This window comes from Triturus cristatus, chromosome 8, assembly GCF_964204655.1.
Source record: "Triturus cristatus chromosome 8, aTriCri1.1, whole genome shotgun sequence".
Lineage (NCBI taxonomy): Eukaryota > Metazoa > Chordata > Amphibia > Caudata > Salamandridae > Triturus > Triturus cristatus.
This window is the reverse complement of record NC_140591.1, coordinates 1,246,503,369-1,246,522,913: the sequence shown is the minus strand read 5'-3', so window position 1 is coordinate 1,246,522,913 and position 19,545 is coordinate 1,246,503,369. Positions and strand designations below refer to the sequence as shown.

At 49.1% G+C, this 19,545-nt stretch overlaps 1 protein-coding gene across 10 annotated transcripts in view; it reads left to right on the top strand.

Annotated features, from left to right (window-relative positions):
* The window catches only part of CASK (calcium/calmodulin dependent serine protein kinase), a 1,269,229-nt gene that overhangs the window by 1,147,895 nt on the left and 101,789 nt on the right, over positions 1–19,545 (top strand). For all 10 annotated transcript variants that reach the window (XM_085622943.1, XM_085622946.1, XM_085622949.1 and 7 more), the window contains one exon: positions 16,515–16,717. In XM_085622943.1, coding sequence (XP_085479069.1) covers positions 16,515–16,717 — 203 coding nt within the window. The remainder of the gene's footprint in view (positions 1–16,514; positions 16,718–19,545) is intronic.

Genomic DNA, 19,545 nt, shown 5'->3' with positions numbered 1-19,545 from the left:
TGGAGCGTCCCGTCGGGGCGGAGTGCGATCTACGGCTTCGTCCATTGTCAAGTTAAAGTCGCCGACCAGGGCACCCTCCGGCAAGGTCATCAAGAGTGTCCCTACATCTGCTAGGGTCTGGCGCTGAAGGCCTGGTGGGGCATAAACCGAGCGTACATTGAGGACCCTCACCTCCCAGCAACCGGAGCAAGCAACATACCTACCCTGCGGTTCAGTCCGAGTAGTGTGTATCACATATGGGCAACCCTTGCGTAGGAGGATCCCCACTCCCCTAGACCCCGAGGTGAAGCCAGAGTGTGCTACCATACGATACCCCTTTCTGTCAAAGTCCTGATAGGAATTCCCTATGAGGTGCGTTCCTTGGAGCAGCACCAGGTCGAGCCGGTGTCGATGAATATAATGTTGCACTATACCCCGTTTAATTTTGTCTCCCAGCCCGTTGACGTTCCAGGTCATTAGGCTAAGTCCCTGAGTCACAGCCATAAAATCCCATCAGTAATATGCTAGACTGGTCGGAGTGACTACCGCGGCGCGGCCCCTCCACCACCTCTCCACGTACCGCACCTGTCCCCCACCCTGCCGCTTATGAAGACAAAGGAGATAAGACCCTGAGCCTGTAATGGAGTGTTCCAAGTCTCGAAATGATATAACATGCCATTTAGTACTGCTGCAAGAGAATAATAAAAAACAACCCCCCAAACAAACCCAATCAAACCAGGTGATACCCCCGAAAGGACTAAAACCGCCCGCCTCCCCCAACATGCAGAGCGCCTGTCGCCCCCCCCCTGAGCAAATCGAGGAAACGTGTGCCACCCCACTCCCATCACATGAACTAACATCGCATAGGATCCGTCCCCTAGCACCCGACCCCACCCCCACCGCGAAGGAGCATCCCCGGCACTAAGCGGACTGCCCAGGCCCCGCCAAGCCAGCCCCATCGTAGCAGCTAGTGTCCCACCCGTAACATTCTAGAAGACAGTTCTGACAAATGAGCATACAGTTGAGGAAAGCCACTCTGCGAGTGAGAAAGCCAGTCTACCGTCCCCCACTATCTTCAATGGAGGCCCATGGTGCCAACATACCAAAAGGGTGGACACTCCTCAGTTCCTGAGGTACACCCATATTCTCCATTCTCTCATCGTGAGAGCACTCACTCGTCCCCCGACACAGTCTAGGGAGGTCCGTTGTGGCCAGGCACTATACCCGCTTACCAACGTCCAGAATTAGGGTTCCCCAGCTGGGCCAGGGGCCTCCGAGTCCGGGCCAGGGGCCTCCGAGTCCGGTCCCGACGGAGAACGCCTTTGCTGGCGCCAATCTTCTGCCTTATCCGCCGCCGATGGACCCTTTCTCTTCCTTTTATCGACAGTGCGCCATCCTCCAACCAGTCCCAAGCATCTTCCGGGCGAGTAAAGAACCAGGATTTACCGTCGGCCTCCACTCGCAGCTTGGCAGGGAACATCATTGCGTACCTAACCTCTTGTTCCCGAAGAGCCTTTTTTACCTCCAGGAAGCTGCGTCTTTGCTTCTGAACTCTGAGAGTAAAGTCAGGAAAGAACGTGATGTTACTGTTCTCAACAGTGACGGGTGGAGCCGCCCTCGCCGTTTGAAGAATAACGTCTCGGTCACGGAAGTTAAACATTCGGGCAAGAAGTGGTCGAGGAGGTGCCCCCGGTCGAGGGCGACCCCCCGGCACCCGATGGGCTCTTTCAATCGAGAAACACTTTTATAGTCCTCGGGCTGTAGATGTTTGAGGGTCAAGTCCTCAACAAAAAGGTCCGCTGCCTGTCCCTCCGCCCGCTCCAGGACACCAATGATTCGGACGTTATTCCGGCGCATCCTGCCTTCATAGTCATCCAGCTGCCGGGCTAGTTCCTCATGGGAGGCACGCAAGTCTGCCACCTCTCGTTTGAGAAGGCCAGTGTCGCTTGACAGTTCTTTAGTGACAGTTTCCACAGCCCCCACCCAGTCCGCAATCTTCCTCACATCCTCCCGAATCAGACCCACCTCGGTGGCTACGGTATCGATCCGGCTTTCAAGGGACGCCTTGACGGCAGTGATAGCGTCCAGAAGGTCTTTGTTCGTTTGTGCTGCCTTGCTGTCCTAGGCTGGCATCCTTTCTCGGTCACCGCCCTGCTGGTGTTGCCATGCGAATTTCTCCAACTTAGTCTGCGTCGCCGTTTTACTGCTCCGCCCGGATGGCATGACCACAACTCAAGGGGTGCTTCCCCGCTACAGGGTGCAGCCGCTATTCCCCGCCGCCTGCTGTGGAGACTTCCACCCGGCCTGTCGGTTTTCGCTGGCTACACCCCTGCTGCAGGGACCCCCCACCAAGGTTCAGACACTCAGCAATGGACCAAGGATATGGCAGGCTTCCGCCCTCTGCACGTTCGATTCGCCTCTTCAGTGGTGCTGCCGTCCAACCTTCACAGCCCGCACGGGGAAGCCAGGTTTCAGCGTGCGTCGATTCGCTCCAATGCCAATCCGTCTAGCCAGAGTAGCCGTCCCCACACCACCAGCGGCCATGGCCTGCCACGCAGCCGGAGCGGGGGCTCGGGGACCTCCCAATGGATCCCCGCACGTTGCGTTCAACCAGCGCCGTGTCGGCGTCGGGCCCCTCCCGTATGCACTCACCCCCACCGGGGTTTCCCCAACAATCCGGAGTGGCCTACCGGGGCAGGGGAGCCGGAGGATCGTCTCCACCGCGAGCGCGCCAATCGCGCCGGAACCGCCGTCAGTCACTCCGTAGCAGGACCTCCAGCCCCCAGGGAAGACCCCCGCCACGCGCCGTCCAGGTAGCACCAGGGCAGCAGTCCGGTCACTCCCCTCCCGGCTGGGCCCTCGCAGCAGCCGTCAATGTTCGTACCTCCCGAGCAGTCCAGGCGCCTGTCTGCACATACCAGGCCCCTCCCGGGGATCGCCGCATGCACCAAGCTCTCAGCGCCTTATTCCCGAGGCGGCCAATGGCAACCAGTCGGACTCCGTCCACGTCTCGGTCGGGGCGCGTCCTCCACCAGCAGTACTACGGCCCAAGTACCGGGCCTCCCCACTCTCGCCACACTCAGCTCCGGGATGCGCTGGAGTCTCCAGGCCACCCGGGATGCCACAGGAGCTATAGGAACAGGTTTCAGTCGCGCCGAGGCGTCGAGCCCCGAACCACTGCCCTCCGATGAAATCAGGCCGCGGCCTCGAGTAGTCCCGGCGTCCGTCAGGGCCACGTCTCACCCGGCACAACCTCCGCTCAGCACCCGGGGAACGGACCCCCTCCGCGGCACCACCTCCGATCGGCCCCAAATTTCGCTGCTGGGTTGGCGGGAGTCCCGAGGCCACCAGGGACACCTCACAGCCAGGGTCGGGCCGCCGGGGCACGAATATTCAGGATGTTGCGGGAGTGGCACTTCAGAGCCTCGCTACTGAGCGGCCATTCCCGTCGGCAGCTAGCCACGCCCTCCCATGTAGCTTTCTTGATTCTGGAAATGATCACTGATCTTGTTGTGGCAGATTGTATCGGTCTTTTTAGCAAGTACCATCTAAATTTCCATTTAAGATACTCTGGTCCGGTTCACTGCAGTGCTTTGTATGTTAGGCATATCGCTTTGAAGGCGATCTTTTTTTGACAGGGAACAAAAGAAGCTCTGCCAAGGCATCCTTTACGGACTGATGTTTAGGAATTTTCGTGAGCAAGAAACGGACTGTGTTCTGCAGTATCTAAAGCAACTTCAGTTTTATGGGAATTTAACTTCAGGCAGTTTCTTCTCATCCAGTTTGCAATGGCCTGCATGCAGTAGTTAAACTGATCAGCAACTTCTTCAACATTACTTGATGTTGATACCAAAATCTGGGTGTCGCCAGTTAATGCTGTAGTGGCAAAACAAAATGAAGGGTACGTTTGGCTAAGGGAACCACATTAATATTATATAGTGTAGGGCTGATGGATGACTCCTGTGGTACTCCGCAAGGCAGAGTAAAAGATGTTGAACTCCCCCAGGCTACCTTTTACACACGATCTGCAAGGAATGAAGCAAGAAGATCAGAGGCAGATTCGGTAATCCCAATTTCAGTTAGCCGCTCCAAAAGGACCGTATGACTCACAGTTTCAAAGGCTGCTTAAAGGTCCAAAAGGACCACTGCAGCCTTCCTATTGTTGTCTATGATGGATCTAATCTCTTCTGAGACTGCAACAAGTGCAGTCTCACTACTGTGGCTATACCTAAATCCAAATTGTGACTCATTTAGAATATTGTTATTCTCCAAATATTCTGACAATATTTTTTAGGTGTTTCTCTATAACCTTAGCAGGGAAAGGTCAAGATATAGGTCGGTAGTTAGGATCGTAGGATTAAGGCAAGGTTTTTTCAATAGTGGCAGGATTAAGGCTTTTTTCTTCTCCACAGGGAAAAAGCCCCCTTTAATGATATTGAATAAAGTTGTTGTTACCGGAGATATCCAGTAAACCACTTCATGCGTCACGTTGGGTGGAACAGGATCTGAAGGAGCACCTGACATGGTATGCGTAATTCGCTCAGCCACTTTATTTACTGAGAGAGGAGGGAAACTACAGAGGTCCGTATTCTCCGGTATTTGAAGAGAGGAATTGACCTTTGGAATCTGTGAGGATCTGGTAAGATCAAATTCACGGTACACTGCTTCCACTTTATCTTTAAAGTAGATCCAAGTTTGTCACAAAAGACATGGCTGGGGGGGGGGGGGGGTATAGTTAGAGTTCGCTAATGTCTGAACAGTTTTGAAGAGCTCTTTTGAAGAATTACCTGCCTGATCAGTTTTTTCTGTAGTCTTTAATCTTTTCCTCAATTAAGGATTTTTTTTTAATCCTGGATTAGACTTCTCTATATTTAACTTTTTCATCTTCCCAATCGTGGGATCTCCACATTTTTTCTGCCTGAAACATTTCTGTTTCATCTCTCTTAAGATATGGGAGAACCATGGCACATAGAGACTGTTTCTAAAGGTTTTAACATTTTTCTCCAGCCTCAATTCAGAGACTGCATCGTGAAGCCACTTATAACAGTTGCTGCTTCTTCGTTTCAATTTTCTGGAAGCAACGGCCTTGAAGCTTCTAGGCGTTCTTCCACGGCTTCATGGTTCAATTTATTCCAGGCGTGACACTTTTTTGCCATCCCAGCTGATTTTTCCAAGGGCTTAGGAGCTAATAATTCTAATCTAGAAAGCACTGCTTTGTGATACAACCAAATAATCGGAAACACTGTCTCTATTTTAAGGTTGGGGTAATTTGAGAATATGCCATCCACAATGTGTGAAGTGGTGGAGGGCTGTACAGGATGGAAACATTGTTGAAGGTAGTGCAGCACCGTACAGGGTCCAGATCAAAGCCATTGTGTGTTAGGGGAACCAAAAGCTAACTCTTAATGCATTATGATGTTGTGTTCTTTAAAGCAGTGACTTCAACTCCTTCCTGAACTGGTGCAGGATTGTGGCAGTCCAGATGGATATGGGGATTTTTTTCCAGATCCTGCGTGCATAGAAGGAGAAGTTGTATTGCCTTGGTTTGTCTTTTCTGATGGACACTTCTAACTATAAATTTCTCACTTTTTGAATATCGCCAGGCTCAAGACTGGATCTGAAAACTTTGCAATAGCTCTCCTATGCAAGTAGTTAGCACTAGCTCCTCCTCTGCATCAGAAACAGCCAGGTGTGTTGTCGGTGCCACAAAGTAACATTTCCATAGTCACTGATTCGGATAGGGAGCTACTTTCCATAATTATTTTCAAATTATAATTTCAAGCCTTGATGCTCTGCATGGACAGATGTCCATACCCACAATATCTGCCTGTTTTGCCTGAGGCCGAAGCACAGCTCGGTGTGTGAGAAATGCAGTCTATGATACCATGATGGTGATTTTCAGGAACCCATTAAACCCCGCTGGTGCGTCTACAGGTCTTATGCAACCATTTGGGCCCTTTATGTGGGATACCACTGGTGATATCATACCACTAGACTCCACAGGCCTCCTTCAGGGCACACCACCAATGTTGGATAAAGCTTTACCGGCACGGAGTGCCTTGACAGTGGCCTATGCACTGGTGTTGCCAAAGCAAAAACCTGAGTCGTCCCATCACACCCTAATCCCTAGGAACAGCTCTGATAGGCCAAGGCTATTCTGATGAGCTCCAGAGGGCAAGTAAAAGGCAGAATCCTATACTAGGCCTACACCATATGAACGAAAATTGGCAAACTGTAGATGACTTCTGTGTGTCTGAGCCACACCATATTCAAATGCCAGAGATGATACCTCTTTACGTTGATGACAGAAGTGAGAGAGCCATTTGCTGCCTCTTGCACCTTCGTATACAGTGGACTACCTGGTACTACAAAAAAGTGGCTTTGGTACTTAACCGGAAACTGAGAGGGTGTCCCTCAGGGCGGGCACCTCCTGAGATAGCTTCCTTCCATGCAGTGGTGCCAAAATCAGCGGAGGTTTTGGAAGAACCTCTACGCACTGTGAAGGCTTAATCCAATATCTAGTACAGACTGGCTACATGGGACCCTGCCTCTGTCATCCTTTGCCAGAAAGTTTGATAGTGCAGTCTTCTTCCTGGATCACGCAGAATCCTGTAGTTTTACCCACTGCTCTCCCAGATAGTATGTCCAAGAAATTAGAGACTACCAGGAAAAAGGTATTTTCTACAGAATGTTTAGCCCTAAGCTCCATAAATTCTACATTTCTGCTTACTAGGTATACCAGTGTTTAGTGGGAAATGGCAAGCATTCTGTGACCTAGTCTTTCTATTCATTTAAAGGAACTGTTCACTTAAGTGGTGAGGGATTGCCAGGATGCCTCCATGTAAATCAGAGCAGGCCTGGACACAGTTCGCTAGGTGACCAGGGCCATGGACTTGTCTGTAGCCCTCCAAAGGAGGCCCACATGGCTGAGGTTCATTGGCTTCTCTGGAGACATACAGGTGAGTTTAATGGCTCTGCAATGTGGAGTTTCAGGCCCATTGAAGCAGGCCATATATGGAAAAATCATGAGGACTTGAATAACAGGTTGTCTCAGTGGACTTGGTGATGTGTCCATTTTGTTGAGCCTGGTTTGGACTAGTTGTCTTTTCTTTACAAACCGTAGGCATTCTGTTTTGGCTGGGTTAAGCTTCTAATGGGTGCTGGGCGTCCAGATCATGCAGATCTTTAGTATTTTTTCATTGAGGAAATGGGGTGATTGCATTGCACTTAACTGTGGAGCTTTGGGTTAAGATGGTTAAACAAGAGGTTGATGCAGTGCTTGATTGTTTTGAAGAGTGTTCTGCTTTGTTGGCAGCTTCATAGTACTTGGCTGTAGCTGATGTTATGCATACTTAACATGTTAACTAGAGGGAGTTCAGTAGCGTGAGGTCATTAGGGGTTTTGTTTTTCTCCCATTTTCTTTCCTGTCTGCAAATGGAGTGTTTGTTGCTGCCAAGGTCTTTGGATAACCAGGGTGTTGAAGGTTTTTATTGCACATTTGTCGTTTAGTTGGAGTGTACGTGTTTTTCCCCCTTTTTCTGTGCCTTTTTCACTCTCCCTCTTCTTTTGGCAATGAACAATTCTTACCTTTCCTGCCTTCTGCCTACCGCACTCCCCTGAAAGCCCTCCCTCTTAGCTCACCCACGTTCCCCTGCTCGCCTCCTCCCTCTCTGACCTACTTAATGGCAGCTGCAGTATAGATTACCCATTAAGCAGGTACCTCCTGGACCTACCTGAGACTCGTGCCCTGACCAGGCAAGGCCCTTTCGGACCCCGCTCCACGGAGTGTGAGGCTTTCCATTGTTGCTCTCTCACACACCTCTCTCACTCTTGCTCCACACTCTCTTCTGGTATTTTTCACTGTTTAGTTTTTATCTCCGTTTGCCTTTTTTTCTGCTGTCTTAGCCCTGTTTCGGGTCTTGACTATTTGCCTTGTGTATTGCCTCTGGTTTTCAGCCATCTCACTGCTTTTATGCCTTTATCACTCGCTTTTGTTTTTACTCTCTCACTGTGCCCTTTATGCTCCTTGTCACTGCTCTCTGCCCACTCCTACTTCTCACTGTCATCTTTCTCACTTTTAACTTGTTTTTCTCTCTTTTTCCTCAGCTCTCTTAAGCTCTTATTACTCTTCCCGCTTTTTTGCCAATTTTTTTTGTCCCCATCCTGCTCTTTCCCCCTTTTCTGTGACTTGTTCACTTTCTCTCCTCTTTTTTTTGCCTCCCAGTGAGCTCCGTTCCTTTTCCGCCTGCTGCACTTTCTTGCATCCTGTGCCCCAGCCCTGCCCACCTCCCCCTGCTCTCCTCCTCCTGAACCTACTTAACGGCTGCTGTAGTGGATGTATGTGGGTCTCCACTCCGTAGTTGCGCCAAAGGCAAGCCTCGTCTGTACCTGCCCAGCCCCAGGTTTCAAGCCATACCACGCTCAGAAACAGCCGTTATTGCCGCAACAGATAACATTTGCTTGCTCATGGACATAGGAGATACCACAGCTCTCATCCTACTGGCACTCTAGGGGGCTTTTGACACTGTATTCCATCTCATTCTCCACAAACAGCTACATGAAACCGGCATCTAACGACCCACACTACACTGGATAAGCTCCTTACTTGCTGACCGTACCCCACCGGTTCTTAACCTTATGACTTCTGTGGATCCTCTCTGAATCATTACTGAAATCTGGGGATCCCCAATGAGTCATTATTGGAAGCCAGGGGCCCCCCAGCTTCAGCAATTTATATGATTTGAACCTCTAAACAATACACAAAAAAATAAAAACAAATATGGACCAAACAAATGGACAAATAATGAATGTTTTTTTAATACTCAAATATAGCAACAAAATCAATTTTGCTTGTTTAATTGTCTATACTTTATTCATTTTAATGTATAAATTCTAATATTTAATTTTGTAAAACAGTCGCAGACCCCCTAAGTAAGACTTGCAGACCCCCAAGGGCCCTCGGACCACAGATTAAGAACCACTGCCATACCCAGTCTGATATCAAAGGTACCAAAAGATATTGGTCTACTCGGGTGAATCTGTCATTGATATGTGACATTGCAAGTATAGGAGTAATATGTGGTAATTAAGGCTGTGATGAGAGGAAACCCTAGCGGAATGTCTCATTGACAGCTCTGCACACTGAACTAGGGCTGTACAAGGGTTCCTGTGAACGGCAAGTGTTTGCTGCGAAGTGACTGGGAACAAGGTGTTACAGCACAGAAGATGTGCTACAAAAAGCAGCTTTTGGAATACACATTCAAAGATGCTTAAAAAGAAATAAAGAGGAACTTGAACACTTGCAGACATTTCTGACTACCAAAGTATCCTTTCTACGTAGTGACTCTGTTTGCAGTTGTAAAGCCTGTGATTTTGCAAAACGTAGATTTTGCAATTGCAAAACATTCCTGTACATTGGACTTAGAAGTGACGTATTAGGGATTGTTTCATTCATCAGTGATATTAGCATCAAGGTGGTCCTTTTTATACCATGCCTGTTTTTCTATTTGTTGCAAGTATTCAGATTTTGTGGTCTGAAACCAACATTCCATTTGCAGCTAGGGTTGTGGACTGGGAGCAGGTTGTCTGCAAGGAACAGAATGGGGATTGTACATCATTTTGTGTTAGGGATAGTCCAGCTTCAATAAAAGCGTTCTCAGTGAATCTATTTTGTAAGCACTGGGAAAGTCCTATGTCCAGGAAATTTTTGTGGGACCAAAATGTATAATACTGCTAACCACTGACTTTCAGAATGAGGAAAACACCGGAATATAGCCACTTATTGCAAAAAATGAACACTGAGAACAGGACAGTCTACAGATTAAGCAGGTCAATGAGGTTGAGGGTCAAGGTATTATCTGAAAGAAACACGTGAGTTAGATTCCTCACCTTAGAATATCCCCAGGCGTCAGGCTGGATCCGGAAAGATTTTTCGTCAGCAATACCCCTTGCGCGTCGCTAGGCGTCGTCTGCGGCTCCGCGTCCGTCGTCGGCGTCGTGCGCCGGAATGATGTCATCGGAGCACTTAGACGCCGCCCTCGCGCGCTGACGTCAGTTCTTCTTTTTTCCGCGCCAGACAGCGCCGATCCGGGAAGAGCTTACCCCTTAGTCAATTTTTGACTAAAATTTTTTGACTCTTTTTGGTCTTCGTCGACTCGACTCTGGTGCCAGTAGGATGCCTGGATTTAAGGCCTGTGACGCCTGTCATCGCCTGATGTCGGTGACGGATCACCATCGCCGATGCCTTTACTGCCTGGGGGCCGACCACGACGCGGAGTCGTGCCCCGACTGTCAGGCCTTGATCTCGAAGGCTAGGCGGAAGCGGTCCCTTAAGCTTCTCGAGATTCGGCACTCTGCTCCAGGAGGAGGTCCAAGGACCGGTCGCGGAGCCGCAGTCATCATCATCGCTTGTCGGGCTCGAAGTCTTCGGGTAAGTCGAAGCGATCCAAGAAGTCCAAGAGGCGACACCGCTCTTCGGACTCCCCTCGCCGGTCGCGCGACTCAGCCGAGGGTCAGGGTGGTCCCACCCCCGCGTCTCTGCCGGAGCAGCAGTAGCCACGTCCGTCGCCATACCCTCCGGTCCCTGGGACTGACACGACTCCGGCGGAGGTCAGAGCCTTCCTCTTGGCCATGAGGGGCCTCGCTCCGCCGTTGACGCCTGCCGGTGCGCCTTCGGGCCCCGCGGGCTCGACTGGGTGACCTCGCGTGCCGGCGGCTACGGCCCCGGCGCCGTCGACGACTTCAGTCCCGACGCCGCAGGTCCCCGAGAGATCCAGTCCCTGGATCTCTGTCGGCGCCAGTCGACCTCACGACGCCTCCGGCGCCGTCTCCGAACGACGCCGTTCCCCGGTTTAGTCCCTGTCCGGACCCGGCGCCGCAACAGACGCCGATGAATGAACGTTTCATCTACCGTCCGGCTCCGATCGTTCCTCCTGTTTATCAGGAATCTGATGACAGGGGCGACTGGGAGGGGTCTGAGGACCCTATGGCCCTCCAGGGTCAACTTGCACAGGACTGGGCAGACGAACTGGGGGATGCCAGTGGTCTGGACACTTCGCCGGACGCTGGCTTCATCTCTCCTCTGACTGTGGCTTCGGAGGAAGGAGCAGTTTTTTCCGTGGTGCTGCGCAAGGCGGCCGAAGCCCTGGGGCTCGAGTTGCCTGCTGTGGCCGTGAGGACTAATATCCTCACAGAGGTGCTTCAACCGTCAGCAAGCTCCACAGAACCTCTGCTGCAGTTCAATGAGGCCCTCGTCGACGTTCTGCAGGGCACTTGGTCCAAGCCCTCCACAGTTCCTCCTGTGGATCAGAACGTGGCCCGGCGCCACCGCCCTGCTCCGGGCGACCCCAGTTTCCTGTCCCAACACCCCACCCCCGAGAGCCTGGTTATCCAGGCCTCCACTTCCCAATCCTCCTTCCCGTCCGCTCCTCCGGATCGGGAATCCAAGAGGCTGGAACAGTTCGGCAAGAAACTGTTCTCTTCCCTGAGTTTAGGCCTGCAGTCTTTGAACACCGCTTGCCTCTTGGACCGTTTCTCCCACTCTGTGGGATACGGTGGGGGACGTGCTGCCACTGTGTCTGGTGGAGGCCCAGACACGTCTCTCCCAGGCACTTGCTGATGGGCGAGATGCAGCGCGACATGCCATACGGTGTGGACTTCACACCACGGACTCGCTGGGTAGGGCGTTTTCCACCACGGTGGCGCTCCGGCGCCACGCCTGGCTGAAGTCCACGTCTTTTTCGGGGGATGTCCACAGTACCCTCATGGATATGCCCTTTGATGGCGCTCGCCTTTTTGGTGAGAAGGCGGATAGTGCGATGGCTCGTTTTAAGGACTCCCGGGCTACGGCCACGTCCTTGTGTCTCTCGGCCCCACGGCCGCACACTTCCGCTTTTCGCCCCTTTTGTGGCCAAGGAAGGGGCGCCTCCTCACGTCCGCCTAGCCACCGGCCACAGAACCAACCTGCACGCGGTCACGGACGTGGGTTCCGCCGTGGCGGTTCTAGAGGACAACGCGCCGGTCAGTCCACATCCACCCCGGCAGCATCCGCCTCAAAGCCTTCCTAGTCCGAGCTTTCAGGCCCATTCCACGCCAGTGGGCGGCAGAGTTCGCCATCACCTGCTCCACTGGCGCTCCATCACTTCGAACAGGTGGGTGCTGCAAATCGTCCGAAGGGGCTACTCCCTCCCCTTCGAGACGACCCCGCCAGCCATGCCACCGCAGTGCCACCGTATATCAGAGGATCACTTGAATCTTCTGCGGGAGGAAGTTACGGCCCTCTTGGCCAAAGAGGCCGTCGAGCGCGTTCCTGGTCCAGAAGTAGGCCGTGGTTGCTATTCCCACTACTTTCTGGTTCCCAAGAAGGGCAAAGGGGGCCTACGCCCTATCTTGGACTTCAGGAGCGTCAACACCTTCCTCCGGAAGGAACGGTTCAAGATGTTAACTTTAGCTCAGGTTCTGGCTGCCCTCGACCCTGGAGACTGGATGGTAGCGTTGGACTTGCAGGACGCCTATTTTCACATCCCTGTCCTGCCGGCCCACCGGCGTTACCTGCGGTTCGCAGTGGGTCAGGAGCACTTTCAGTTCACCGTGCTCCCCTTCGGCCTCACCAGTGCCCCTCGGGTGTTCACGAAAGTGATGGCGGTGGTCGCAGCTCATCTGCACAGATCAGGGGTTCCAGTCTTCCCCTATCTCGACGACCGGCTGTTGAAGCCGGGCTCGCCCCAGCAAGTCGTCTCCACCTCCATACTACGGCCGACCTCCTGCATTTGCTAGGGTTCTCCATCAACGTGCCGAAGTCACACCTGAGTCCCTCCCAGAAGCTCCTCTTCATCGGAGCGGTTCTCGATTCGGCGCAGTTCCGGGCTTATCCTCCGGAACAGCGGGTCCGGGATATTCAGGCTCTGATTCCCATCTTTCGGCCTCTATCCTGGGTTTCGGTCAGGTTGGTGCTGCGGCTTCTGGGGCTGATGGCCTCCTGCATCCTGTTGGTGCATTACGCCAGGTGGCGAATGCGGGCTCTGCAATGGGACCTGAAGTTTCAGTGGGCCCAGCATCGAGGCAACATGTCCGACCATGTCTTGATCTCGGAGGGCACTGCGAAACAGTTGCAGTGGTGGCTCACGGACCGCGATTGGGTCAGCGGCAGATGCCTCTCCCTACCCCAACCGGAGCACGTAGGGGACGGTCCTCCACCTGAACCTGTCCAGCCTCCACCTCCATGCGTGGAGATTGAGCAGCGGCAGTTGATGCCATTTGACTTGCCTCCTGAAGTCTGTGATGTCATTCTGGCAGCCAGGCATCCCTCCACAAAGACGGTATACGCCTGCCGGTGGAACAAATTTGTGGCATGGTGCACAGCAAAGGCTGTGGATCCGCTTTCCGCCCCTCTTTCTGAGGTTCTACTCTTTCTTCTTTCTTTGGCCCAGCAGGGCTCTGCTCTGGGCACCTTGAAAGGTTATCTTGCTGCAATCTCTGCCTTCTCACGGCTTCCTGATCAGCCTTCTCTTTTCAAGTCCCCTGTTGTTTCACGTTTTCTCAAAGGCATTACTCACATGTTCCCTCCTGTCCCCTTTGTAATGCCTCAGTGGGACTTGAATCTTGTTCTGACCTTTCTGATGTGCGCTACTTTTGAGCCTCTTCACAATTGTCCCATTCGTCTTCTGACCCTGAAAACTGCTTTCCTGGTAGCTATCACCTCGGCTAGACGGGTGAGTGAGCTCCAGGCTCTGTCATCTAAGCCTCCCTTTATTTCTGTTCATCCAGACAAGGTTGTCCTCCGGCCTCGTCCTTCTTTTCTACCGAAAGTGGTGACCCCATTTCATCTCGGGCAATCTGGCACGTTGCCCACCTTCTTTCTGCCTCCGCATCCTTCAAAAGAGGAAGAGAGGCTCCACCGTCTGGACGCAAAACGGGCGCTGTCCTTTTATTTGGACCGCACCAAACAGTTCCGGGTGGACAACCAACTTTTTGTTGGATACGTAGGAGCTAAGAAGGGGAAAGCGGTACACAAACGGACCATCTCGCGGTGGGTTGTTTTGTGTATTAAAATGTGTTACTCCTTGGCAAAAAAGGACCCTCCTGTTGGGTTGAGGGCCCATTCCACCCGGGCCACAGCGGCTACTACTGCCCTGGGCCGGGGAGTTCCCTTGCGGGACATCTGTCAGGCGGCGACGTGGGCTTCACTGCACACGTTTGCCAAGCACTATTGCCTGGACAGCCAAGTCCGGAGAGACGGCTTCTTTGGCCGTTCTGTTCTCCAGGACTTTCTGGTGTGATCTTGGTTCGCAGACCCACCACCGGGGTTGGTATTGCTGGGGTATCTATTCTAAGGTGAGGAATCTAACTAACGTGTTTCTTTCAGATGAACAAGTTACTTACCTTCGGTAACGATGTATCTGTAAGAAACATTAGTTAGTTAGATTCCTCACCGACCCACCCATCCTCCCCGTTCTGCGAACTGACATCTAGGGTCAAGGTTATCCTTTTCAGGGCCCTAGATTTTTTGGCACCAGTGTCTGTCTCTTGCATGGCTCTGCGTTCCTGGCGCGGAAAGCTATGTACAAGAACTGACGTCAGCGCGCGAGGGCGGCGTCTAAGTACTCCGACGTCATTCCGGCGCATGACGCCGACGACTGACGCGGAGTCGCAGACGACGCCTAGCGACGCGCAAGGGGTATTGCTAACGAAAAATCTTTCCGGATCCAGCCTGACGCCTGGGGATATTCTAAGGTGAGGAATCTAACTAACTAATGTTTCTTACAGATAAATCGTTACCGAAGGTAAGTAACTTGTTCTTTAATGCTCGAGTTGTCTAGGAGGTTGAAGTCACAGATGGTGGCATGGTCATGTTGGATGGAGGAGGTAGTGAGGATAACTGGGAATTCATCTATAAAGACCTTGTTCTGAAAAGAAAGCCTGTAGATGAGGTGGAAAAGTAGCAGACATAGTGGCTGAGAGTGGGAAGTGGTATGTAAGGAGCTCAATGCAGTTGAGTATTTGCTTGCTTGCCTGCCTATGGTGCAAGACCAGGAGGACTTGGGGATAAGTACAAGATGATAACACCAACTTCAGAGCTTCCTGGAGTCAAGATCTAGTCATAGAAATTGTTGGCGGAATTTACGAGAAATACATGTAGTGTAATATTGATGAGCCTGTTGTATTTGAATTTGTTACTTGATGTAGAGTGTGGTTTTACCTTTATTGGGTTCCTGTAAAGATGAGAAAGCTGTCTCCAATTAATTAATTTGTGCATGCCAGGTTGTGACCCCATCTTTAGAAAAAAACGTTTTATTGACTCCATGGCTTCTCGATCTTATAGAAACTCAAAAGCTATGGTAGAGGTTTTGATTGTCACATTTGAGCTGCCAGTTGGGAACTCAAAGCCAATGTTATGATAGATAGTTCTTACAGCAGATTCCTCACCTTTGTGAATTTCCCACTGGCACTAGCCTAAATCCGTAACTTTTCAATGTAACTGCTCATGCACTCCTATAGGTTTTGCCATTGACTATGTTGTAATATTGTGCCGTTCCAAAAAGTGACAACACAAAGTCATATAATGGTGCGCAAAGACTTCAGTTTTCCTTCATACTCTTCTGCGTCCTCATGCACAGATCAACTATGACAGATTGCAGTGTGATGGTGTGCGAAATCTAGCGTGTGACCTTCTTAAAACCCTATAAGTTCACTATACAGAATGGGGAGGGGGGGGGGGGGGGGGGAGGTGAGGAATTTGCAGTTAGAATATGCACCAGAAAGAGCGATTACCGGAGGTAAGTAGCTTGTTCTGCTGGTTTGCATTAGCAATATGATTTTCCATTTGTCTTGTTGGTGGGCTTGTCTCTGTTTGATTAGTTTTTCCCCTAAATATCCAATTGATGTTCAAAGGAGCCTTTAAGCAACACCCAAATGTCCAAGGTTAAGGGAGACCAGGCAGTACAGTGTTTCGGTAACAGACACAAAATAGAAAATGTATTTCAAACATCAGTACTTTAGAATTGACTAATTGAATATTCATATAAAGAAAAGATAGCAGCTGAGAGATTTGAGAATTGAATGGGTGGTGTCACTATGCGTGGGTCAAGTACTTGAGGTTATATGTTTCTGTATCAGATACGCAGGGATTTTTATAAAATATCTTTGTTAGATGGATGTTTTGAATGATTTCCAATGTTTATCATCTCAGTTTTGTTAGTCTTTAGTTGTAGGGTGTTCATTGTACTATTGCAATCACAAGTGCACAAGGATGTTTTGGCCATGAAATATGTTAGTATTGGAGGTGATTGGAGTGGAAGTGCAAGGCACATTTTACATTGGGGTTGTAATAAGGAAAATATTACTCTTTACAAGGGTGCTCATATGTTATGGTGGAGGGGATTGTGAGCGATTTCCTAATTCATTTCGTTATCAGTTTAGCTTTAAAATAATATGCTACTCATTCACATTTTGCTGTGAAATTATTGCTGTGATATGTAAAGAGGTTTAATTGCAACAGTTTTTTAAAAATGTTCATTGTGTGCGCACAAACATTGTAGACACAACCAGACCTCCAAAGAAAGATGAAGACAATGGCAAAAACTACTTCTTTGTATCACATGACCAAATGATGCAAGACATATCCAACAATGAATATTTGGAATATGGCAGCCATGAGGATGCAATGTACGGGACAAAACTGGAAACAATTCGAAAAATCCATGAGCATGGAAATATTGCAATACTTGATGTTGAACCTCAGGTAATGGACACTGTACCTCTGAAATTCAAACTGAATGATAAGTGTTTTATATATCCCTTGATACCATATTTTGCTCTTTCATCTCGCTGTACTGAAAGTATGCTATTTACAAAATCAGTGACCTCAAAAAAAGGTTGTCTTTTGGTTGTAGTTACTATATCATTTCTGGTGTGATTCTTTGGAGAACACAGACCTAACTACATTCTATTAAATGTCATACACAAAGTAATGTTTGAAAGAAGTTGAATTAAGGGATACCTACTTTTTTAAATTGAAGACTTGTGACCTCCCTTATACCTTTTACCATGCATTACTGTCCGCCTTAAAACTTCATTGGTCTGTGTCTTCTCCTAGAGCCCATTGATAAGCTTCATTCTCTGGAAGGAGTCCAAGAGCCAACCTACAACACATGTTTATTTTATGGCAATGGCTCCCAAACTTCTTCAACCCGTGGCTCCCTTGACCCATTGGCCATTGCCCGTGGCTCCCCACTGTTACTTTTTTTTGTAGGGTGAGGTGCATGTAAGCCCGGCCTTGGGAGTACTTGCATTTTTCTCCCTGAAAAAAACTGTGATGAAACTTATTAAGGTATTATAATCATATACGCAGGGTGTTTCATATTACTAAGGCGGCGCCTGTAATAAAATATTCCTAGTTACTCTTCTTTGCCCATGCTTTTTTTTTTTTTTAGAGTACCTTCTCAAACTTTTTTATCCCACTTACAGTGCTAGATAGCACCCCTATGCCCCATTGCCAAAGTGTTTCTGCTCTTGAAAAATATTTGCATGCAATTCTATTTCTACCCATGTCATACTTGCAAACACAAATGTCTCAGCAGGGTGACTCACGATTTTTTAAACCACATACAGCTTTATTTTTGTTGTCTTCTCCCTACAATTGCCTCCAAATCAATGCAAGTAAAATAAATTCCTCTGTTTTTTTTTGTTTTTTTTAACGTCCCTCTTTCTTGCTTCCAAATGTTGGCATTATGCCGTATATGGTGTTTACTTCCCTGTGCTCAAGGAGAGAGCAAGCCTGTCTGGAAATGTGTGTGTGTACTGAAAGAAATGTGTACTGGAAGTACCTATGATTCAAGAACAAATTTCAATACTTAATAATACTTAGGGGCTGATTACGATGTCGGTCGGAAAGGCTCCGAATTGGTTTCGGATTCTCCAAATCCAATTCAGTACCTATGTTTCCGACCGAATCGGATACATTTCCGACCGATCGATTACGATGCAGGGAAACCGTTCAGGCTGTCTGATTTGGTTCTGATCAGCATTCGGACAGCCCGAGTCCTTCGGAGTTGAATCGTACAGCTCTATGGATACGGTTTCCGACTGAGTGATGGCAATGTCCAATTCTGACAGCCGTTCCAAATAGGTCTGCCTGACATGAAACGGCTATTAGAATCTGACTTCGAGGGCCGGAACCGATTCGGTCAGAAGAGTTTCCGACCGATATTGTAATCGGCCCTTTAGTGTGTTTAATAGACAGGACACCTGTTCTTTCATGATAAATTGCATTGGTGTAAAATGCATTTGGAGAAAAACAAAACTATTAACAAGTCTAATAAAATAAATCAGGCATCTTCCGCTTACTTTGGTAGTGTTGGAACGTGGGGATCCATGAAATATAGAGGCCATCTCCCTCGACATGCCATCAATTAAGCACTCCATTTACAGCTTTAGGCATATCACTTACAAATCATCGACATCATGTGTTTCAGTCTAATTAGTTTAACTGAAGCCAACAGACCCTTCAACATCAAATGCATTAAAGGGCTTGGTGCGCGGCTCCCCTGGCTAGGTTTGACAGCTCCACAGGGAAACAGTGTGCACAGTTTGGGAACCACTGGTTTATGGGTTGATGCCTATATTCTTACTGACTTTATAAGAACAGTGTGTTAGACGGTGACAGTGACATTATACCAGGGAAAACAGGTCCTCAGTAGCAGGAACAAAGCTGAACTGTCTATTTGAGGGTTAAACATGTGGCATCTTTCCAGTCCCTATGTTAAAGTGAAAGGCCCCTTGCACCTGGGCATTGCACCACACTCTAGAATCTGGCATGAGTACTGTATGAGAGCTTCTTTTCTTTTGCTTTGGAAAAATATTGCTGCTTTTGGATGAGTAAAATACCACCAACGCCCACCTAGAATAGAGCAAAAGCAATGTGTACTTAAACATCCACGAATAATGTCATTTTAATGGACTCTAATAGAATGATGTTTGAATCATTCATTTAACTCAGTTTGCTTTCTGGTTAAAAAGAGAACTTTTCTGGAATACCCTTTGTGACTTTGCATCATTTATGCACTATCCTAAGCATCTCAGGGTTTTGGTTTATTTTATACTACTGCGTTGTTAACTTATATTCCTGTAGCTTCTGTGGAGTAGAGGCTCCCTTAGGAAAAGTTAGGCAGAATTTGACAACTCTTCATAGCATTTAAGGTTTTTTTTCATTCTTCTGGTTTCTAATAAAATCACATCCTTACTAAATGTTCATGTGTACTAGCACTTTAATACAACATTTCAGTGAACCAAAAGTTTTTAGTGGGAGACGTGCAAAGTTCACAGGTTGGTTGTGAGCTAATGCCCCACTTAACTGTGGCTGTGAAATGTCTTTGGGTCTAAATAAAGTCTTTGCCTGAACCATCTCATTGTGGCTGACAGCAACAACCCTGATTTGCAGTAGATAAAAGGCTGGAACCCAACTCCTTTTTAAGAAAACAGACTTCACATTTCTGACAGGGAATTAGTATTGTATTTTACTTTTTTAGGCGGTTCACCTCAACTTTTTATACATTGGACCATAAATGATAC